This window comes from Somniosus microcephalus, chromosome 10 (assembly GCF_052327205.1).
Source record: "Somniosus microcephalus isolate GS21.2 chromosome 10, FLI_Smic_1.0, whole genome shotgun sequence".
NCBI classification, from domain to species: Eukaryota; Metazoa; Chordata; class Chondrichthyes; order Squaliformes; family Somniosidae; genus Somniosus; species Somniosus microcephalus.
In genome coordinates this window covers 122,453,894-122,477,761 of record NC_140996.1, presented here as the reverse complement: position 1 = coordinate 122,477,761, position 23,868 = coordinate 122,453,894, and the positions used below count along the sequence as shown (strand labels likewise).

Here is a 23,868-nt window from a genome sequence, read left to right as displayed (position 1 = left end):
CAGCACCCAGTAAGGGAACTGAAATTTTGATTGTGTGCATTTTATAAAGATCATTTTGTTCATAAATGATATGCCTAATCTTATTTTTGTTTCTACATAGGCATGCAGCAGAGTTTCTGAAAGGGGGTGAACACAGGATTGGACGATTGTACAAAAAGGCTATCTATAAACAGTTTACTGATGGAACATATTCGACTGAGATTCCTAAACCTGTTTGGCTGGGATTTCTTGGCCCACTGCTAAGGGCAGAGGTGGAAGATTTGATTATTATTCACTTCAAAAACTTTGCATCGCGTCCCTATTCTCTGCACCCACACGGAGTCTTCTATGAAAAAGATTCTGAAGGTAACTCCGCTGAGCAAAAGAAAGAAATAACTTGCATTTATATAGCACCTTTCACAGCCTCAGGACATCCCAAAGCTCTTTACAACCAATTAAGTACTTCTGAAGTGTAGTCACTGTTGTAATATAGGAAACGAAGCAGCTAATTTGCACACAGCAAGCGCCCACAAACAGCAAGGTGATAATGACCAGATAATCTGTTTATTTTAGTGATGTTGGAGGGATAAATATTGGCCAGGACACCGGGCAGAACTATTCTTCAACTAGTGACATGGGATAAAAAATTTTGACAGATGAATTGTCATTGTTTGACAGCTCTGTGAAACTGACATTCTCTGTAGTTTGATGAGTTCTTGAATTCAAGACCTCATCAAACCTCTTTCTTTTGCAGAAATTAGATGGTTGTTGCATGGGAGAATGCAACGGCCATCTGTCATCTCTGCCGCGGAGATGTGAGACTCTCCGCATACCTAACTCTTGAAGCCTGCAGGAAGAAACAAAGGTAAGTAAACTTTTTCTAACATTTTCCACTTACCTCGCATATTCACCTCTCCACACTTGCACCCATCACTTGCCTTCACAGCACACTTTTGCACCCCTCCGACCCCCGCAGACCCACTACTCGCCTCGGTGACCCTGGCGGGGTTCGGAGCCTTCGGGAAGCCCGCACTTGTGTGGGTAAAATGGGATAATCCTCTTATCTGCCTGTTAACAGGCAGATAAGTGGCACTAATCCCCTTCCTGCCTCCAAGGAGACGGGACCCTGCGCAGGTCGGCAACCCGCCTCCTGGCAAGATGGTACGGAGGCGGGTTGGGCACCCGCCCCCAGATTCTGCCATTTTCCCGGCAGTCCCGCCACCCCAGCGCTGGCAAGATCGCGCCCTGAGATTGACTGAAAATATTGCCCTTACTGCACTCTTTCCTGCAGTCTGCGATTTTGGTTTCTGTGTTTTCACGAAGATGAACTTACGAGGCTGGAAGTCATTGTTTAGCGTTTTGTGTACTGGCGGGATGCAAACTGGATTTTGGACAGCATTTGATGAAAAAGCTTAATAGGAGAAAAGGACCGAGTAAATTACTCAGGGTATTTTATAAACACTGTGATTATTTCCACGGTGTTCTGGTCCCCCTGCGCATGGGGCCAGTTTGGCACTGCGCATGTGCGTTTGATCCGGTTGCGCATGCACAGTTTCAAATGGTGCGGTGGCTGCGGCCTGCACTAGCCCACTGACCTCAGCTCCGTGTGAAGGTGGTCAGGGGATCGAATTGGGTGGGGGGCGCGGAGAGGAGAGGGGATCAAAGGGGGGAGAGGAGAGGGGATTGAAGGGGACAGAGGGGATCGAAGTGGGGGAGTAGAGCGAATCAAAGGGCGAGGGAGAGCGAATCAAAGGGCGAGGGAGAGCAGATCAAAGGGCAAGGAAGAGCGGATGGAAGGGCGAGGGAGAGCGGATCGAAGGGCGAGGGAGAGCGGATCGAAGGGAGAGCGGATCGAAGGGAGAGCGGATCGAAGGGCGAAGGGGAGCGGATCGAAGGGCGAGGGAGAGCGGATCGAAGGGCGAGGGAGAGCGGATCGAAGGGCGAGGGAGAGCGGATCGAAGGGCGAGGGAGAACGGATCGAAGGGCGAGGGAGAGCGGATCGAAGGGCGAGGGAGAGCGGATCGAAGGGCGAGGGAGAGCGGATCGAAGGGCGAGGGAGAGCGGATCGAAGGGCGAGGGAGAGCGGATCGAAGGGCGAGGGAGAGCGGATCCAAGGGCGAGGGAGAACGGACCGAAGGGCGAGGGAGAGCGGATCCAAGGGCGAGGGAGAGCGGATCCAAGGGCGAGGGAGAGCGGATCCAAGGGCGAGGGGGAGAGGAGCTCGGAGAGAGGAGAGGAGCTCGGAGAGGGAGAGAGGAGCTCGGAGAGAGGAGCTCAGAGAGGGGGAGAGGAGCTCGGAGAGGTGGAGAGGAGCTCGGAGAGGGGAGAGGAGCTCGGAGAGGGGAGAGGAGCTCAGAGAGGGGGAGAGGAGCTCGGAGAGGGGGAGAGAGGAGCTCGGAGAGAAGGAGAGAGGAGCTCGGAGAGGGGGAGAGGAGCTCGGAGAGGGGAGAGGAGCTCGGAGAGGAGCTCGGAGAGGGAGAGAGGAGCTCGGAGAGGGGGAGAGGAGCTCGGAGAGAGTGGAGCTCGGAGAGGGGGAGAGAGGAGCTCGGAGAGGGGAGAGGAGCTCGGAGAGGGGAGAGGAGCTCGGAGAGGGAGAGAGGAGCTCGGAGAGGGGGAGAGGAGCTCGGAGAGTGGAGCTCGGAGAGGGGGAGAGAGCAGCTCGGAGAGGGGAGAGGAGCTCGGAGAGAGTGGAGCTCGGAGCGAGTGGAAAGAGGAGCTCGGAGTGGGGGAGAGAGGAGCTCTTGGAGAGGTGGGAGAGGAGTGAGGGGGTGAGAGGAGCTCGCAGGGGGGTGAGGAGCTCGCAGGGAGAGAGTGGAGCTCGCAGGGGGGTGAGGAGCTCGCAGGGGGAGAGTGGAGAGAGGAGCTCGCCGGGGAGAGAGGAGAGAGGAAGAGAGGAGCTCGGAGAGGGGAGAGAGGAGCTCGGAGAGGGGAGAGGAGTTCACAGGGGGTAGAGGAGCTCGCCAGGGGAGAGAGAAGTTCACAGGGGGAGAGAGGAGCTTGGAGAGGGGAGAGAGGAGCTCACAGGGGGAGAGAGGAGTTCACGGGGAGAGAGGAGCTTGGAGAGGGGAGAGAGGAGCTCACAGGGGGAGAGAGGAGTTCGGAGAGGGGGGAGAGAAGATCGTGGAGAGGTGGGAGAGGAGTGAGGGGGAGAGAGGAGCTTGGAGAGGCGGGACAGGAGCGCAGGGGGATAGAGGAGCTCAGAGAGTGAGGTGATGGTCAGGAATTCGGGAGATGAGGTCAGGAACTTGTTGGGGAGGTGGGGAACATGGTGAGAACAATGGGGAGGGGAGAAGAATGTGATCCAGGTCTAAAGGTGGATGGGGAGATGAGAGCAAGAACGTGATCCAGATGGAAAGGTAGATCACGTTTTCCCACCCTCTGCTAGCCTAGATCACGTTCTTGCACCCCCACCCCCTTTACACCTGCACCACGTTCGCCCTCTCCTCCCCGCCACAGACAGCAGCGGTTCAAGAAGGCAGTTCACTACCACCCTCACAAGGGCAACTAGGGATGGGCAATAAATAAATAATTTTTTTTAATGAGAGCGCATTCTGTGCTGGCCCTACAATATGCATAACATTACATTTATGTGTTATTTGCCGGACTCGACTATTCCAGCCTTCTCCTGGCTGACCTCCCATCTTTCACCTTCAATGAACTTGAGCTCATCCAAAACTCTGCTGCACGTATCCTAACGCGGAGCAAGTCCCATTCACGCAGCACCCCTGTGCTCGTTGATCTACATTGACTCATGGTCCACCAACAATGTTCCCGCTAAGCTTCGCGGCCGTGCAGCTGTCTGGAGGTTCCATGCAATCCGCTTACCGGCTTCTGAATGGGAGATTTTGCACATGTGTGAAATTTTGAATGGGCCGCTCAGCCCGTTAAAGGGACCCAAAAAAATTAGGGGGAACATTGTCCACCAACACTGTAAGGGGTCGTTTTAACGAGCTTATGGTGTGCTAAATCGGTTTTGATTTTCGCACTACTCGTGAGCGGTTTCGAAGCGCTCCCCCCTCACGGTTCTAGACACTGGGCTTATTGCCAGACAACCTTTGTGTGTTGGCCCAACTCGTGACTCGGAAGACAAATGGTCAGATGAGACAGATTGAGTTTTAAATCAAAAACGATCTTTATTTTTGAAAGAGAATGTACACAGAGAAAAATGGCAAGAATAAATGCAGACGAAAAATAATGTTTCTCACAGAGGACTAAATTATACACTGAGAAAAATAACTTTAAAGCATATAAACAGTTCTAAAATAGCGATAAGCTAAAAGTGGGGGTGAGGGAAGCGCACGGACACATCGAGGGATAAATCACACTCCTGACTTACAAATACCCTTAACGTTACAAACCCTCCCGTTACTGAATATACCTCAATTATGTCAGTTAGGCAGAGTTGGGCCTTTATGCTCACCAGAATTTCAAAACCCTTCTGGACCTTGGTACTTCTTGTTACGTCTGGAATTTCCGATCTTCCTTATGGGACCGGCTCCTGGACCCTGTTACTTGGTGTTGTCCGGGACCTCCGACCTTCCTTATGGGACCGGCTCCTGGACTCGCTCTCCTGTACAAACTTTGGAAGTCCTCCGAAATCCTCGAGCCGTTTTCTGTTCCGCACGGTCCTCGAACTCCTGATGGTAACTGGACTTGGACTTCACGGTGTGAACCGTCTCCGGAGGAGTCTTCCTTACTCTGGTCGAATCTTAGACTGACTTGCTGATGATTTACCTGAACGGTTATACTCTTTTCTGGCCCTAATCTTGGCGCCAAATCAACCGTTTTCCTTTGTTAAGGTTGCTTTAACAAAAGCAAGCACATTAATTTTAACTGCTCGCAAATCGAACTAATGGGAATCTGATTAGTGTCCCTTCGTTTGTGTGTGCTCCGCAGTTTCTGAGATCGGTTACCGTTTTGCCATAATGGGAATCCGTTTAGTGTCCCTCCGTTTGTGTGTGCTCAGCGGTTTCTGAGATCAGTTACCGCTCTGCCATAATGGAAATCTGTTTAGTGTCCCTCCGTTTGTGTGTGCTCAGCGGTTACTGAGATCGGTTACCGCTCTGCCATAATGGAAATCTGTTTAGTGTCCCTCCGTTTGTGTGTGCTCAGCGGTTTCTGAGATCGGTTACCGCTTTGCCATAATGGGAATCCGTTTAGTGTCCCTCCGTTTGTGTGTGCTCAGCGGTTTCTGAGATCGGTTACCGCTCTGCCAGCGATTAGCGCACCTCCAGGTGCTAATAGTTTTGTTTACTGCTGTAACCACATTACAATATCAAAAACAGTAAGGTTCTGGATTCTTCTAATCGACAATGACTCAGACTGCTGTTAGGTACTGTGTGTGTGTCCTTTTGAACTGGGCCATGAGAACTGCCAACTCCATTCTGTGTTCTCACAATGTGGCCACTTCAGGGGCCCTACCCGTATACTGTATTTCATGGATTTTTGCGAATCCTACAGTCCCCCCTGTGATACAATGTGCATCTTCAATCGTCTTTGTATCATAAAATGTCTTTGGGTGAGCACAAATCCGTTCCCTCCCCAACTGACCTTCCCCGTAATTTACCTTGCTAAGGAGTGTACCTCGCCCGCACTTTCCTCATTCCGAACAACGAAGTTTGAGAAAACATTTCCTATTGGAGACAAACCTTTAAACAATATACAGACTCACCTAGAGTCATAACAGAATAATCATAATACAATATAATGCGAAATCCAACAAGGTACAGAACAATCCAAAATATTAAAACAACAGTAAATACACGGGCGACTCCCCGTTTATACTGACATAGTGGCCCCGCCAATTCGGCTCACGAGGGAATTCCCTGCTGTGTCCCTTCCTTCTGCACTGTACACAGACCAGGTACAAAACTATCCCCAGTTGGCACACCACCAAAATGTGGGAAGCCAGTCGGATCCATGATGGGACCTCTATATTATCAAAAAGGTCCCACCACGGTGGAACCACTATATCCTGAATTTCTGCCCCTATATCAACGGTCTTTTGTTCCAAAGTGAAAAAGTGTTTCTGCGAGATGGCGACCGCTTTGAGCAGCGCGGTTAGGTGTTCTGGGAGAGGGGGAATCGTAAAACCAAAATCTGCTACATACTTTTGGAGATCAGTGAAATTCTCCTTAATGGTGAGGTGAACAGTGGATGGTTCGGGGATCGGGATAATCTGCAGCTGTGCCACTTGAACTATTGCCTCGGGTTTAAAACAGAAGCTGCTGTCACTGACCGTGCACCAGCCGTGCTGTCCGTGCCGGTAGTGAGACTCTGCGGTGGTGACACAATATGTCCCACCTCCTATGTATGCCACCTGTGGGGGAACATGGCCCTGTGCCATGGCTTCCATAGTGCAATTGATAGGCTTAGCGTCAGCAGACCTGAACCCGCATTGTGGTATTGAATAGACATTCAAGTGCTGGGGACACAGGATTATGTGTGCTCCCCGGCTACGGCACCCCGAGAAGTCAGTCCCCGTCATAGCATGCTCCCACTTAATGACGTAGGGTGGGACCTCTGCAAAACGGACATGAGCTCCCCCCCCGAATGACTCCAATGTTCACCACCCTCTACACCGGTGCAGGTCGGGCTGTACTGCTCATTATGGGGATCCGCACAACGACCCCCATGATGGTATGGTTGGAGTGGCCACAGTCCACCGGGACTGGATAGGCCTCAGCAGCGAGCCGGAGCTGGCAGGGACTCAACGCGTTCTCAAAAGGGTGGAGGGCTGCGAGGTGTTTGTTACTGATCCAGGAAGGGACCAAACCCTGTTTCAAGTCCTCCAGATTGCTGCGGCCCTCGCCCAGCAACCATGCCCCATACAGCACGCACACCTCATTCTGTGCAGCCTGATCTGAGGCGTTCCTGTCCTCCCTAATGAGAGCGTTGACCGTCCGAGCCTGCTTCTCCAGCTCTGCTATGATCTCTTTTAAGTGGAGAGTCATAGCCTGATCCTCATGGAGCTCCGAACCCACCACCCGATTTTCGTCCATGAGGATCCCCCCCAACTGGGTCTTTAACCCGTTAACCTGCCGTTGCAATTCGATGTCATCCATACTATTTATGATGGATGACCCAGTGTTAAACCCTGTGAACCAGTCATTCACGGTGCCCCTTTTTAGTCTCCCTGCTTGCTCCCATTGCTTGTGGCTTTCGGTATACAGCTTGGTTCTGTTGACCCTTGCGAAGTCAAATTCAAAGAACTTCTGCAGGGTCTCTTTTAGCAGGGCCTGATATAGCCTTCCTGTTTCTACGGGGCACCATTCCGGCAGGTGCACCTCGGTCAGGTTGAGGATGACCGAGGCCACCGCGTAATGGACCCCCTGGTAAGCCATTTGATCAGTCGGATCTAAAACTAAACCGTTCCCCGGTCCCTTGGTGGTGGTGGGGCACCCCTCTGTTACCGTCCGTGGTGTCTGGGTCGTAGGCAGGGGCTGTCGGGGGTGGGTCACTAACTCAGTGGCATTAACTGCGATTGGGGAGTAGGGGACCGCGCATGCGTCCAAGCGCGATTCCCAGTCCATCCCCCTCCCGTTATCTTGCCACTGGCTGTGGAAAATGATGGAAACACCTGCGGGGCAGACTTTTCCTGAACCCCACATACATACGTAAATCCCTTGATCGGGTTCCCACCATTTATCCCAGCACACTGTCAGCCCTCCCTGGGTCCCTGTGATGGCCCGGTGAGTGTTGTTCCCTAACCTTTCCCACTGTCCTCTGGGGTTCCCCATGTCCTTGCTCAGTTTCCTGAGCCACCACCACCTATCCAGGGGGACGTTCCCCCTGCACGTTAAACAAATTTGTTTTCCCACAGTAACACTGATCCGCGTGGCCTTGATCGTGACCCGCGGACACAATAGTGAAACTTCTCCATAAGTGAAACCAATGTCATTAGAGTATTTAGTGGCGTTCGATCCCAGCCAACCCGGCCAGTTGCCCTCGTGGGTATATCCAGCGACTTCCTCTGCCTTGCGCAGGCCCTGCCCGTCGTGGGCCAGGGGCGCCGTTTCCCCGGTACATCCGAAGATGTGGTGATCCTCCGTCTCCCCTCGCCACGTGATGTTGAGTCCCACCAGGGCCGCGAGGATGATGCCTCTTAGTAGCATCATTGGATTAATATCTGTTGGAGAGATAAAAGAGAATGATCGAGCCGGGCTCCTTGGGCTCCTCGGCTTGGGTGTGGGGTGAGTGGGTCCCGCGACCCTAGCTCACTTAACTTGCCACTCTGTACCGTTCCAAAATGCCACCATACCTCAGAAAAACCTTATACATACATACTAAATTTACAAATAACTGAACCTTACTTAGCAAACTATGGTGTATGTACATGTGCCGTCCGTCTCCGGACGGCCAGCTTAAAATCTGTGGGGACTGTCGCAGGCCTCCCCCTGCGGCGTTCCCACCTCAGTTTCAGCTGCTGGTCCCTAGCAGCCTGTAGCTGCTGGCTGTGAACTGTTTAAAATTCCCACAGCTTTCCTACGGGGGTATCTTTTTACAGTAACCGGCGACCAGACCTTTTCAATGCTACACTGAGGGGCAAGACCTAAGACCTCTGGCTCCTCCCCTTCACCGCTGTCGGGGGCGGGACCTTCGTCCTCCGACTCGGCTTCACTTTGGCCAGGGACAGGACCTAGAACCTCTGGCTCCTCCCCTCCTGGGTCCCAGAACAATGGGGGAGTCTCCCGCTTAGATGGGACAACTCCTCCCCTCACGCAGGCTGCACGTCCAGCCTGTGTGACCTGTGGCTGCAGCTCCCCTACAGCGTTTGATTCTTTACTGGCCTTTTCAGCCCCCGCTGCCTGTTTCCCTGCCTCCGGTTTAAACAGTTTACATTGGTTAATGTGAAACCATTTAGTGCGCCGGGGCAGTTTCACAGCATACACCATGGGGCTGGCCTGATCTACAATACTGTAGGGACCCATGTAAAGTGGCTCGAAACTCCCTACACGGGCGAAGTTTCTTACCATTACTAGGTCCCCTACCTCCCAGCGATGGGTTTTACTGGGCTCGAGCAGCATTTTATTTCCCTGATGCTGCCTCCCCATGTTACCTGCGGCTCCCTCATAAATCCTTTGGAGGCGTTCAAGGAGCGTGCGGGCAAATTTGTCCCGATTCACCTCCCTTAGCTGCCCCTCCGTTAGGACTGGGGCCAGGACATGAGTGGGGGTTCTCATGACCCTGCCGGTCATGAGCTCATGCGGAGAGTACCCCGTACTCTTTGATTGGCTGGCGCGGACCCCAATGAGGATAAGAGGCAGGACTTCTGCCCACCTTTGGGGCGAACCCATTATCTCCTTCCTTATTTTCTCTTTTAAGGTGCGGTTCATCCGCTCCACAATCCCAGATGACTGGGGATTGTAGGTGACGTGCCATTTCCCTTGAATGCCCAGCAGCATCAGGGTATTCTGCATGACTTGGCCGGTGAACTGGCTTCCCTGATCACATTCCACGAACTGGGGCAGTCCCCATCTCGAGAACACCTCCCGCACCAAGATTCTTGAAGTTCCTAACGCTGTGGCTGTTCGGCAGGGGAAGGCTTCAACCCATTTAGAGAACACGTCCACCAGAACGAGGCAATACTTATAGCCTCCCTGGGTGGCGGGTAAGGGTCCGATATAGTCAATTTGGATTGACTGCCATGGTCCCTCTACCCTCCTAACGTGTCCCATCGGCACCTTCCTCCTGTGAGGGTCGGGGTTATTTGCCGCGCACACAAGACAGTTCGCGCAAAACTCCCGGACGTCCTCCCGGAGTCCTGGCCACCATCCTGCCTGCTCTACCCGCTGCCAGGTGACCTCAGGCCCGGGGTGCCCTGCTCCCGGCCCCTCATGGGCCAGTTGAAGGAATTCCCTCTGGTGCTGCTGAGGCACCACCCACTGCTCTTCTCTAAACAGCATCCCCTCTCTTATGGAAAGAGATGCTGTGCCATATGGGCCTTCTATTTTCTTCCCCTCGCTAACCGCGTTAAATACCCCTCTCAGGGCAGGGTCCTGAGATTGGACCGATTTGAGGTCCGGGGCTAGTGCTACCCCTACACTCTTCTGAATCCCATCCCTGCCTTTTACAGCTGCCACTGGTCCAGGCCTGTAGGGGTCCCAGAGAATGCCGGACATGGCACCCTCTCTCGCCAGTGCATCAGCTTGCTGGTTTCCCTGACCGCGAGGTACTGTGGAGGAGTGAGCCTTCACTTTGTGGATGAAGACCTCACCCTTCTCCCCCACGGCTGCCAGGATCTTTTCCAGCAGGGGCTTGACCACCAAGGGTCTCCCATCCGCAGAAGTGAATCCACGACGGGACCAGATGGCCAGGTACTCAGTACACGAATTGCATGTGAACATGCTGTCCGAGCAAATCGTGTACGGGGTAGGGAAGACTTCGGGGTGGGTGACCACATACGCCACAGCGGACAGTTCTGCCTGCTGGGCGCTCATGGTGCTGGGGAGTTTAATTGCCAACGCAATGTTTGCCGTCGGGTCATAAACTCCGCACCCCGTGAGCCGTTTTCCAGCAGATACCATGCTGGAACCATCCACGTAGATCTCACGGCCGGTGGGATGTATCCCAGCCCGGAGACCCATGTTGACCTCCCATACCCCTTCTACAGAACACTGATGGGCTGTCCCAGGGTAAGCCAGGTTGGCGGCTAATCTGGGCTCACACAGGCCTTTTACCCGCAGATCCATTTGGGAGAGGAGTAGGGTCCAGTGCGCAATGCGGGCACAGCTCACAGTCCCATCCTTGATCCTCCCATCCAACAGCATCTTGGTAGGCGTGTGGTGTGTGAGGAGGGTGATGGGGGAGGTGCCCGTGAAGATTGCGGATCTCTTCACGGCCCAGTGTGTGGCCAAGAGGTGCTGCTCGCAGACCGAGTAGCTCCTCTCCACATCGGTGAGCACCCTGGAGGAGTAAACCACGGGTCTCAGCCTACCATGCCGCTCCTGGAGCAACACAGCGCTGAGGCTGTCCCCGCTGGCCGCCACCTCCAGGAAGAACTCCCCCCATCTATCGCTCCCAGGGCCGGTGCGGTCTGCAGCTTCCTTTTTAGGAGCTCGAACGCGGCCTGGCATCCTTCATCCCACGACCACTCCACTCCCTTGTGCAGGAGTCGGAGTAGCGGGGCTGCCATGGCCGCATAGTCCTCCATGAAGTCACGGCAGTACCCGGTTAGCCCTAGAAACGACCTCACACCCTTTATAGTGACGGGGACCGGTAACTCCTGTACCGCCTCCCTCCTAGCCCTATCGATGGCCCTTTCTCCGGCGCGGATGGTCAGCCCCAGGAACTTGACTTCCTTCTGACCGATCTGCGCCTTCTTTGGGTTAACCTTAAACCCCTTTCGGGTCAGCAGCTCCAACAATTCAGCCAGCAGTGGGCCGTGCTCTCCGACCGTGTCGGTAAACAGGAGCAGGTCGTCCACATACTGCACTAACTGAAGGGGCTGACTGAACTCCTTCAGGCTGTCCGCCATGCATTGGTGGAAAATGCTGGGACTATTGTGGAAGCCTTGTGGCAAGCAGTTCCAAGTATATTGTTGCCCCTTAAAAGTAAAGGCAAATTTATACTGGTCCTCCCTCCGCACAGGGATTGACCAGAACCCATTAGAAATATCCAGCACCGTGAACGTGGTCGCGGATGCGGGAATACTCCCAATGAGGTCGGCCACTGCTGCCACTGTAGGGGCACATGCGGGGATGTTGCTGTTCAACACCTGATAGTCCACCATGGCTCTCCAGGAATTGTCCGGTTTCTTAACCGGCCAAAGCGGAGAGTTTACATGGGTGGCTATAGGCCTTAGCACCCCCTGCTGTACCAGCGCTGATGTGGCCACCTCCATATCAGCCTCTGCCTCCTTTGGGAAGTTGTACTGCTTTTGGGGCCGGGCCATGGGATCCCCATCTACCCTGACCTCAAAGCTGACGACTCTCCCACAGTCGTGTTTGTGCGTGGCGAACGCACCTAACTGAGCCTGCACTTCGGCCCTAAATACTACCGGGATACCCTCCATCATTTCACCGAGGTCGTAACTCCCTTTCGGCTTCATGGTACACAGGGTTCCCTTCCCATCCTTTCCCGGGATTACTACTACTCCACTTTCCTTCCCGGTATTGGCCCCCCAAAGGCAATGGTTCCTGAGGTCTACGAGGATCCCATGGCCCACGATGAAGTCGGCCCCTAGGATCCCTTTACCTCCCTCCGCGTCCCATCTCGCCAGGACACATGTCCACTTTGTGTGTAGTGTGCCCAAGCGGATCGAGAGCGGCCTGGAGAACGCACCCATCTGCTCTGCCCCTGTGAACCCCGATAAGACGTATGGAACCCCGCTAGACAGAGGTGAGGCGGTGGGATTCTCCGTATGAATCACGGTGCAGGAAGCCCCCATATCCAACAGATAAGTCCTCGTACCCTTCTCTACCTCCATCTGCACGAGCGGTCTCTTCCATCCGTCATACCAGAGCGCACACAGATAGATGGGCTGCACGGGTTCCAGTCATTGCGGGCCACCTTGGGAAGGGGTTGGGGGAACCACTGGACCGGTGGTGGCTGCTATCTTACCCTTTGTGAGGACCAATGACCTCACTGAAGCTAGCAGCATGTCCAGCAGCTCTTGAGGAGCATTTGGCTCCGTTTCCTTTTCTGGGGCAGAGGTCGGGGTTGTAGCCGGGGCTTGGGCTGGGGCTGTTGGAACCTTCTCCCTATTATCCTTCCAAGGATTTTTGCAGTCCCTGCGCCAATGCCCTTCCTTTCCGCAACCGTAGCAAGTTTGCCTGCTTTGGTTGGGACGGCTCCCTTCCTGGCGCCACTCCTTACGGGGCTCGTTACCAGGCCTGACCTCACAAACCTTCCCATTTTTCGGGGGGGTTTCACTATCTCTACCATTTCTAAAAGTGACTGTGAGTTGACGGATTACCGTCGCCTCCGTGGTCAGAGGGTTTCGGAGGTCGAACCAAGCCATTGACTGCATTCGAACGCGGGGCAGGGAATTATTCATAAGGCACCTTAGCCAGTGAACTAACGGTTCCCCGTCCAGGTGCGCTTGCGCCGGCATTCCCGGGCACGCATCCTGGTAGACTGGCCACAGCCTGTCCGCGAACGCCTGCGGGAATTCCCCAGGGAGCTGGACTGTTCTCTCTACCCGGGAGAACGGACTCCCCTCGTTCATCCCCATGGCCTCCAGGATCTCTTCCTTGAGCTTGCCATAATTTTCCTGACCCCTCTTACACTCATCGGGTAGCGTCTGGAGGAGATCGCTACCCAGGGAGAACAGCATCATTTTGGCCTTTTCTGCCTCGTCGCAGTCATTCACACAGGCCGCCTGCTCTATCTCCCTAAAGTGCAGGGAAGGGTCCCCCCTCATGGTGAGCTTGGGGATGTAGCTCATGGAACGCAATTGTTGCGTACCGTGTGGAATCTGGAATTGGTTCTGGATGTCCCCAGTTTCCCCGTCGTTACCGGGTGGTCCGTACCTCCGCTGTATAACGGGGTACACCGGTCCCGGTCCCTGACTCTTGGGCTAGCCTGGTCTACCTGGGGTTCTTCATCCCCCACCTGCTCCTGTTCCCAGACCTCTGGAAAACTAGGGGCTAGGGGTGGTGGCTGTGCAACCTCAGGTTCCCTAACCCGTTTAGTTCTAGGGGCTGCCTGTGGGACTGCCCTGACTGGGTTGCCGTTAAATTCGGCCTGGCCGATTTTTGGGCTAATGAGACATATCATCCCCTTTGCTTTGGCCAACTCCATACGTAGGCTTTCAATTTCCTGCCTACAGGGGCCGTGGTCTGCTTCCTCAAACCCCTGAGCGCAAGCCACCTTATAAGCTGCTTTTACCTCGGCTACTTTCTCCTCCTGTGCCTTAAGTTCCCCCGTGAGACTGCTAATTTCCGCCTTTAACTTCCTTTCTCTTTCCCTAGATTCTCTTGCTTGGTACTCAACATGTTCTACCCTAAAACTAGCACTCCCCTCTAACTCAGCTATCTTGCCCTTTAGCCTTTCTACCCTGGCTTGGTGCTCACGCTGTACTTCAGCGGCCTGGCTTTCCATGTGCTCTACTTTCCCCCGATGATCCCGGACCATCGCTGCCCTCTCTTGGCTTATTGCCTCCAGGGCCACTAGCACTTTCCCTTCTGCTGCAACCTTTTCCTGCAGCTCTTGGGACAAATGCCTAATCTTAGATTCTTTACTGGCCACCGCGTGGTCCAGTACCAGAACCTGCTTTTTATAACACATGAGCCATACCGCTTTCTCAATGCCTTGCGGTGCTTTTTACTAGCCGTCCACTGAGCAGCTGCCTTTAGTGGACGCTCGGCTCCTAACATGTCATACACCCACTTTTTCGCTACATTGACTTTCCCACACACGTAGGAAGCTAACTTATCTTCCATCACATCTGTCTCACCCGAGTCTTTGTCCACCACACAAGGTTTCTGTAGCCAGTGTCCTGCCGCGGTCGCCATTCTGTAAGGGGTCATTTTAACGAGCTTATGGTGTGCTAAATCGGTTTTGATTTTCGCACTACTCGTGAGCGGTTTTGAAGCGCTCCCCCCTCAAGGTTCTAGACACTCGGCTTATTGCCAGACAACCTTTGTGTGTTGGCCCAACTCGTGACTCGGAAGACAAATGGTCAGATGAGACAGATTGAGTTTTAAATCAAAAACGATCTTTATTTTTGAAAGAGAATGTACACAGAGAAAAATGGCAAGAATAAATGCAGACGAAAAATAACATTTCTCACAGAGGACTAAATTATACACTGAGAAAAATAACTTTAAAGCATATAAACAGTTCTAAAATAGCGATAAGCTAAAAGTGGGGGTGAGGGAAGCGCACGGACACATCGAGGGATAAATCACACTCCTGACTTACAAATACCCTTAACGTTACAAACCCTCCCATTACTGAATATACCTCAATTATGTCAGTTAGGCCGAGTTGGGCCTTTATGCTCACCAGAATTTCAAAACCCTTCTGGACCTTGGTAATTCTTGTTACGTCTGGAATTTCCGATCTTCCTTATGGGACCGGCTCCTGGACCCTGTTACTTGGTGTTGTCCGGGACCTCCAACCTTCCTTATGGGACCGGCTCCTGGACTCGCTCTCCTGTACAAACTTTGGAAGTCCTCCGAAATCCTCGAGCCGTTTTCTGTTCCGCACGGTCCTCGAACTCCTGATGGTAACTGGACTTGGACTTCACGGTGTGAACCGTCTCCGGAGGAGTCTTCCTTACTCTGGTCGAATCTTAGACTGACTTGCTGACGATTTACCTTAACGGTTATACTCTTTTCTGGCCCTAATCTTGGCGCCAAATCAACCGTTTTCCTTTGTTAAGGTTGCTTTAACAAAAGCAAGCACATTAATTTTAACTGCTCGCAAATCGAACTAATGGGAATCCGATTAGTGTCCCTTCGTTTGTGTGTGCTCCGCAGTTTCTGAGATCGGTTACCGCTCTGCCATAATGGGAATCTGTTTAGTGTCCCTCCGTTTGTGTGTGCTCAGCGGTTTCTGAGATCGGTTACCGCTTTGCCATAATGGGAATCTGTTTAGTGTCCCTCCGTTTGTGTGTGCTCAGCGGTTTCTGAGATCGGTTACCGCTCTGCCAGTGATTAGCGCACCTCCAGGTGCTAATAGTTTTGTTTACTGCTGTAACCACATTACAATATCAAAAACAGTAAGGTTCTGGATTCTTCTAATCGACAATGACTCAGACTGCTGTTAGGTACTGTGTGTGTGTCCTTTTGAACTGGGCCATGAGAACTGCCAACTCCATTCTGTGTTCTCACAATGTGGCCACTTCAGGGGCCCTACCCGTATACTGTATTTCATGGATTTTTGCGAATCCTACAACACCTTGATTTTAAAATTCTCGTCCTCATGTTAAAATCCCTCCATGGCCTCACCCCTTCCTAACTGAACTCGGCAGTGTGAGTGCTCCTAACCCGGGAGGGTGAGCCCTGTCTGTTCTCTGAGAAGAGTAGTGTTAACACTGAATGCTGGAGCCTGCCTGTCAAAATGAATGGATCAAATTACACATTGCAAAGAACTTGATTAATCTCTAGCAGGCAGGATCAAATTACACATTCCAGACAAACTGTTGGGTGTGTCTTGTCCTCCAAGGGGACCAATCAAAAATCTGGTCTTGTCCTCCAAGGGGATCAATCAGAAATTTGGTGTTGCAAATAGTCACAACCGATCTATATTCTGCAATTTTCCAGTGACCTGCTCATTTGACACAAACTCATACACTAATTTTTCAATTAATTTCCTTAGAGATATTGGTACACAAGTTACAGAGTTGTTCTTTCTTACAGGTGCTTTTTATCCTGATCGTACATCAGGCAAGCTTAAGACGGATGATGCTGTTCCACCAGGGGGAAGCCACATGTACAGATGGATCGTGAAGATAGAGTATGCACCTACAGATGCTGATCCCACTTGTTTAACCTGGATTTACCATTCCCACGTGGATGCTCCAAGGGATATTTCCTCAGGTTTGATTGGAGCACTGTTAACATGTAAGAAAGGTACAGTCGAACACTGTTCAACCGTCTATGAACACTAAGTTCTCTGTCTCAAAACTTAAAATTTGTTCAATAGATTTAAAATCTTTACCTTGTCTAACTGCATTTTAATTGAGGTTGGACTTAGACAGGTCTTAAAACTGGCTAGTCATAGAATAGAATAATGCAGCAAAGAAGGAGACCATTCGGCCCATCGAGTCTGCGCCGGCTCTTTCGAACAACAATCTAGTCAGTCCAACTCCTCCGCTCTTTCCCCGTATCCCTGCAATTTTTTCTCCTTCAAGTATTTATCCATTTCCCTTTTGAAGGCTATTGAATCTGTATCCACTGCCTTATCAGGCCGTGCATTCCAAATCCTAACCACTTGTTGTGTAAAAATGTACTTTCTCATGTCGCCTCTGGTTCGTTTGCCAATCACTTTAAATCTGTGCCCTCTGGTTATTGACCATTCAAGTATTAGAAAACATTTCTCTTTATCTACTCTATTGAAATCCTTCATGATTTAAACACCTCTATGAAATCTCCTCTCAGCCTTTGCTGTAAGGAGAACAATCCCAGCTTCTCCAGTCTATCCACATAACTATAATCCCTCATCCCTGGAACCATTCTGTTGTATCTGTGTGTTGATAGAGACACTGAAGACAGGAGTTGGTTTCATAGGTGTTTACTAAACAAAGTCTGGAGGGGAACTAACTGATACAACACAATATACAGGCTTATATAGCCCGAGTGGCCATTACCGGCATTACAGTACACAGGGGGCTCTTAAAGGCACATACACCATTTCTCGGTACGGTAGTCCCGGGCCAAAACTTGTTGACCTATCTGGAAGGTTCTAGTTGGCCTTTCATTCATGCCTTGAAATTGCCGGTTCTCCACGTCCCTTCTGATGTTGGGCTTGATCAAATCCAGCCGGCATCTTAGGCTTCTATTGAAGAACATCATGGCGGGAGTTTGGTTTGTAACCATATGTGTTGCATTCCTGTATGCGAACAAGAAGTTATCCACCTTGTGCTGAAGTTTTATGTCTTCATTACCCATGGCCTTTATGGCCTTCTTGAAGGTCTGGACAAACCTTTCAGCCAATCCATTGGTGGCGGGATGGTATGGGGCGGACGTGTAGTGCTTAACCCCATTGTTAAGAACTTCCTGAATTCTTCGGACACAAATTGCGGTCCATTATCAGAACAGATCTGTTCCGGCAGCCCATTCCTGGCAAATATGGTCCTTAATACTGTGATGGTTTTTTCCGTGGTGGTGGAGGACATCTTTATTACCTCCGGCCACTTGGAGTGTGCATCAACCGCGATTAAGAACATTGAGTCCATAAATGGACCAGCAAAGTCGATGTGTACCCTTTGCCAGGGAGATGAGGGCCACTCCCATGGATGTAGAGGGGCTTGGGGTGGAGCGTTTTGGACCTTCTGGCATCCTAGGCAGCTCTTGGTCATTTCTTCGATGTCTCCATCGATACCTGGCCACCATACAAACGCCCTGGCTAGGTTCTTCATTTTCACTCCACCCAGATGCCCCTCGTGAAGCTCCTTTAGAACTTTATCCTGGAGTTTGGGTGGAATCACCACTCTGGATCCACACATCAAGGTTCCTCAGCACACTGACAGCTGTTCCCTTCTTTGCGAGAATGCTGGCAACAGTGGTTCGCCATGTGCTGGCCATCCCTTCACTGGTAAATCGTAGACTCGTGAGAGAGTCAGGTCATTTCTAGTTTCCCTTTCAATGGCAGAATTTGTTACTGGTAGACATTCGACTATGGTAGAGTGGAAAATCTCCACTGGGTCTACGGTAGGTGCTTCTTCTACCGTTGGCAACGGTAGGTGCGATAACCCGTCAGCATTCCCATGCTGTTTTGATCCTTTGTATTCTATGTTGTATTGGTGTGCCCCTAGAAAAAAGGACCACCTCTGTAGCCTTTGCGCTGTCATAATGGGAACACCCTTTTTAGGGTTGAATATGGAGATGAGGGGTTGATGGTCAGTCAACAAGGTAAATTTTTGTCCGTGTAGGTAATGGTTGAATTTCTTCACTCCCCATACCAGGCTGAGTGCTTCCCTGTCGATTTGGGCATAGTTACGCTCAGCTGAGTTCAATGAGCGTGACGCAAAAGCTATCGGCCGTTCCGAGCCATCAGGGAATTTATGCGATAATACTGCTCCTACGCTGTAAGGGGATGCATTGCACGCCAGTCTGATTGGCAGTGATGGGTTGTAATGAGCCAAAACTTCTTTGGACGTGATTAAGTCTTTGCATTTATGGAAGGCACGTTTACAGTCTTCGCTCCATTTCCAAATTACTCCTGTTTGTAGCAGTTCATTAAGAGGGTGTAGAAGAGTTGATAAGTTCGGTAAAAATTTATGATAGTAATTTATTAATCCCAGGAACGACCTTAATTGTGAAACATTTTCAGGTGCTGGGGCTTTTATGACCGCTTCAATTTTTTCAGGTGACTTATGGAACCCTTCCTTATTAATTATGTGGCCACAATATGATATTTGATTTTGGAAAAATTCGCACTTGGGGCGATTTGCTCGTAGGCCCCGTTCTCTCAGCCTAGTGAGCACCTGCTCCAAATTGGCAAGGTGCTCGTTGTCGTTTTCTCCTGTTACAAGGATGTCGTCTAGGTAGCATTGAGTCCCCGGAATCCCTTGGAGGACTTGCTCCATAGCTCTTTGCCAGATAGCTGGAGCGGATGCTACTCCGAAAACCAGTCGATTGTACTGGTACAGACCTGTGGTAAACCACTTTTGTCGTTCACTATCGTTACACTATAGTTATCACTGTTATATCGTTACTCTATGGTTATCATTGTTCACACTGTTGTATCACTATACGAGGTCGCCTCTTGTCACGCTGTTATACCTGGGCTGACCACTGCTGACTCCGCCCATGGCTCCACCTACCTGCCCAGGTATAACGGTGGTCGACTGGCTGGTATTCCTCCTTGTTGGATCCGATCACCCACGAGGGTGGGCTCTGTTATTTAGCCAATAAAAACCTATAGTTACTTTCTTAACTCGTCGCTTTTCATTGGATGAATTGATAGGTATATCAATTTTATTAGCTAAATTTTAAAATGTCGACACTTGAGCAGTCAAACGACCAGTCAAACGACCAGCCAAGCGACCAGCCAGACGCCCAGCTGCAACAGCCACAGCAGCCAGCCTGGCTGCGAGCCCTCCGACCACCGTACCTGGATCTAAACCCACAGGCAGCAAACTCAGCCCTCGACTTCGAACACTGGCTGAGCTGTTTCGAATCCTACCTGGGAGAATCCGGCGTGCCTCAGAAATGCATGCTAAGAGTTCTGACCGCCCAAGTGAGCCCTAAAGTATTCGCACTCATCCGGGACCTTAAAACATACGAAGCCGCCATCAACCTGCTGAAACAACAGTACCGGAGCCCGGTAAACTCCATGTATGCCAGACACCTCCTAAGATCCCGCCCGCAACAGCCAGGAGAGTCGGTAGATGAATTGTTACGGGCGCTACAAGCACTCGGCAGGGCCTGTGACTTTAAAGCGGTATCAGCGGCAGAAAATACTGAAGATAATGTCCGCGATGCCTTCGTGAAAGGCCTGCGGTCCGACTACGCACGGCAAAGACTTCTTGAAGCAAAGGACCTTGACCTGAACACAGCTGCAGCCCTCGCTCGCTCCCTAGAAGTGGCCCATCGGGACCTCGAGGCGTACTCCAGGTACAGTAATTTGCGACCCTGGGACTCGGGACCGACCCCGACCGCGATACCCCTCGCAGCGCCGCCCCTGGGACCTACCTCTGCGTCGGCGTCCCGGACCCGATCGGGACCGCCACCCCCGGTACCGGCTGCGACTTCGGACCCCCGCGATCGGGCCGCCGGCTGCTTCTTCTGCGGCCAGGCGAAACATCCTAGGGCGCGCTGCCCAGCGAGAAACGCGACGTGCTCAAGCTGCCTGAAGAAAGGCCACTTTGCTAAGGCCTGCAGAGGCCAACAGAGATCAACAGAGGCCAGCAGTGCCTCATGCGAGTTGTGGGGGCGGCCATCTTCCATCAAGGCCACAGATGCCAGCATCCCCACGTGTGAGTCATGGGGGCGGCCATCTTTGATCCAGGCAACCGACACCAGCAGTGCCTCATGTGAGTTGTGGGGGCAGCCATCTTCTCCGCCATTTTGTCCAACCTCGTGGGCGCCGCCATTTTACCCTCCACGCTCGACCGCCACCTCGCCTCCGGACTCGACCACCGCCTCACCCGCAGACTACGGCAGCTCGCTGAGCCACACACTAGCCTCCGTCACACTGGACCAAGCCTGCCCGCACCACCTGTCCAAGTCCATGATGGACATCAAAGTAAACGGCCGCGCCACGACCTGCCTGTTCGACAGCGGAAGCACGGAGAGTTTCATCCACCCAGACACGGTGAGCCACTACTCCCTCACTGTCCGGCCATTGCGCAACCGGATCTCGATGGCATCGAGGTCCCACGCCACAGACATCAGCGGCTACTGTGTCGTGACCCTGTCGGTTAAGGGCACGGAGTATAAAAATTTTAAACTCCTCGTCCTCCCCCAGCTCTGCGCTGCCGTCCTACTAGGGCTGGACTTCCAATCCCACCTCCAAAGCGTCACTCTAGCATACGGCGGACCCCTCCCCCCACTCACAGTCGACAACCAGCAGCCTTTAAACCGCGCACCGCGTAACACCTGCGGCCTATCCACCCTCAAGGTCCCGCCACCTTCCCTGTTCGCTAACCTCACCCCCGACTGCAAACCCGTCGCTACCAAGAGCAGGCGGTACAGCGCCGGGGACAGAGCCTTCATTAGCTCTGAGGTGCAGCGTCTCCTGAAGGAGGGCATCATCGAGGGGAGCAGCAGCCCCTGGCATGCCCAGGTCGTGGTCGTTAAGACCGGCAATAAAAACCGCCTGGTCATCGACTACACCCAGACCATAAACCGGTACACCCAGCTGGACGCATACCCCCTTCCCCGCATATCTGACATGGTCAATCAGATTGCACAATACCGAGTATTCTCTACCATCGACCTTAAGTCGGCCTACCACCAACTCCCTATCCGCCCTGAGGACCGCCAGTATACCGCCTTCGAGGCAAATGGCCGCCTCTACCACTTCCTTAGGGTTCCCTTCGGCGTCACCAACGGGGTTTCGGTCTTCCAAAGGGAGATGGACCGGATGGTTGACCAGAACGGGCTGCACGCCACGTTCCCCTATCTAGATAACGTCACCATCTGCGGCCGCGACCGGCAGGACCATGATGTTAATCTGGAGAGATTCCTCCGTACGGCCCAACGGCTGAACCTCACCTACAATAAGGAGAAATGTGTGTTTAACACCTCACGCCTTGCCATCCTCGGCTGCGTAGTAGAGGACGGACTCATCGGCCCCGACCCCGAAAGAATGCGCCCCCTCATGGAGTTACCCCTCCCCCACTGCCCAAAGGCGCTGAAGAGAACCCTGGAGCTCTTCGCCTACTATGCCCAATGGGTGCCCAATTATGCGGACAAAGCCAGACCCCTCATGAAGTCCACATCCTTCCCCCTTACGGAGGAAGCGTGCGCTGCCTTCTCCCTCATTAAGGGAGACATTGCTAAGGCCACAATGCACGCGGTGGATGAGTCCATCCCCTTCCAAGTGGAGAACGATGCATCCGACTTCGCCCTAGCCGCTACCCTTAACCAGGAGGGGAGACCGGTGGCCTTCTTCTCAAGGACCCTACAGGGCCCTGAGATCCGACACTCGTCGGTCGAGAAGGAGGCCCAGGCGATTGTGGAGGCTGTACGACGCTGGAGGCACTACCTGGCAGGCAAACGATTTACCCTCCTCACCGACCAGCGTTCGGTCGCTTTTATGTTTAATAACAAGCTGAGGGGTAAAATCAAGAACGACAAGATCTTGAGGTGGAGAATCGAACTCTCCACCTATGATTATGATATCTTGTACCGGCCAGGTAAGCTGAACGAACCCCCTGATGCTCTATCACGAATTACATGCGCCAACGCGCAAATTGATAGACTTCAGACCCTCCACAACGACCTCTGCCACCCCGGAGTCACCAGACTTTACCACTTCATTAAGGCCCGCAACCTGCCCTACTAAATCGAGGAGGTCAGGACCATGACCAGGAACTGCCAGACCTGTGCCGAGTGCAAACCGCATTTCTTTAGGCCGGACAGAGCAAGCCTGATCAAGGCCACCCGCCCCTTCGAGCGCTTGAGCATCGATTTTAAGGGGCCCCTCCCGTCCTCTGACCGTAATGTGTACTTCCTCAACATTGTTGATGAGTACTCCCGTTTCCCCTTCGCCTTCCCCTGCCCAGACATGACCAGTACCACGGTCATTAAATGCCTGAACGACCTCTTCGCCTTGTTCGGGTTCCCAAACTATATACATAGTGACCGGGGCTCCTCCTTCTTGAGCAAGGAACTCCGCCAGTTCCTACTAGCAAGAGGTATTGCTGCAAGCAGGACCACCAGCTACAACCCTCGAGGGAACGGCCAGGTGGAAAGAGAGAACGCGACTGTATGGAAGGCCGTCCTCTTAGCCTTAAAGTCTAAGGGCCTCCCAACCTCCCGCTGGCAGGAAGTCCTCCCGGCAGCGCTGCATTCCATCCGGTCACTACTTTGCACTGCCATTAACGCCACCCCCCATGAACGAATGTTTGTTTTCCCCAGGAAGTCGACTATGGGAACCACACTACCAACCTGGCTGACCTCTCCGGGGCCCGTCCTGCTGCGAAAGCACGTGAGGGCCCATTAAACGGACCCCCTGGTCGAGAGGGTGAACCTCCTGCACGCCAACCCTCACTACGCATATGTGGCATACCCAGACGGGCGGGAGGACACAGTCTCCTTGCGAGACCTCGCACCCTCGGGCATTCCGGAGACACCACCTTCACCCCCCCCCCGATTCCAGCTCAGGTAGACGGCATGCCGGAACCCCACGAGCCCTCGCCGACCACGCAGACACCAGCATCACCACCGGAGAATGCAACACCGCCGCTGCGACGATCGGAAAGGCTTACGAGGCCTCCGGACAGACTGACATACCAGAACTGGTAGTACACATCACCCCGCCGGACTCAAATCTAAACAAGGGGTGAATGTGGTAAACCACTTTTGTCGTTCACTATCGTTACACTATAGTTATCACTGTTACATCGTTACTCTATGGTTATCACTGTTCACATTGTTGTATCACTATACGAGGTCGCCTCTTGTCACGCTGTTATACCTGGGCTGACCACTGCTGACTCCGCCCATGGCTCCACCTACCTGCCCAGGTATAAAGGTGGTCGACTGGCTGGTATTCCTCCTTGTTGGATCCGATCACCCATGAGGGTGGGCTCTGTTATTTAGCCAATAA

At 52.7% G+C, this 23,868-nt stretch overlaps 1 protein-coding gene across 1 annotated transcript in view; it reads left to right on the top strand.

The window, feature by feature from the left end:
- LOC147111674 (ferroxidase HEPHL1-like) overlaps window positions 1-23,868 on the top strand; it is a 135,221-nt gene that overhangs the window by 18,662 nt on the left and 92,691 nt on the right. Inside the window, exons 2-3 of the mRNA XM_085998780.1 lie at window positions 101-345; window positions 16,287-16,499. Of these exons, the coding sequence (XP_085854906.1) occupies window positions 101-345; window positions 16,287-16,499 (458 nt within the window). The remainder of the gene's footprint in view (window positions 1-100; window positions 346-16,286; window positions 16,500-23,868) is intronic.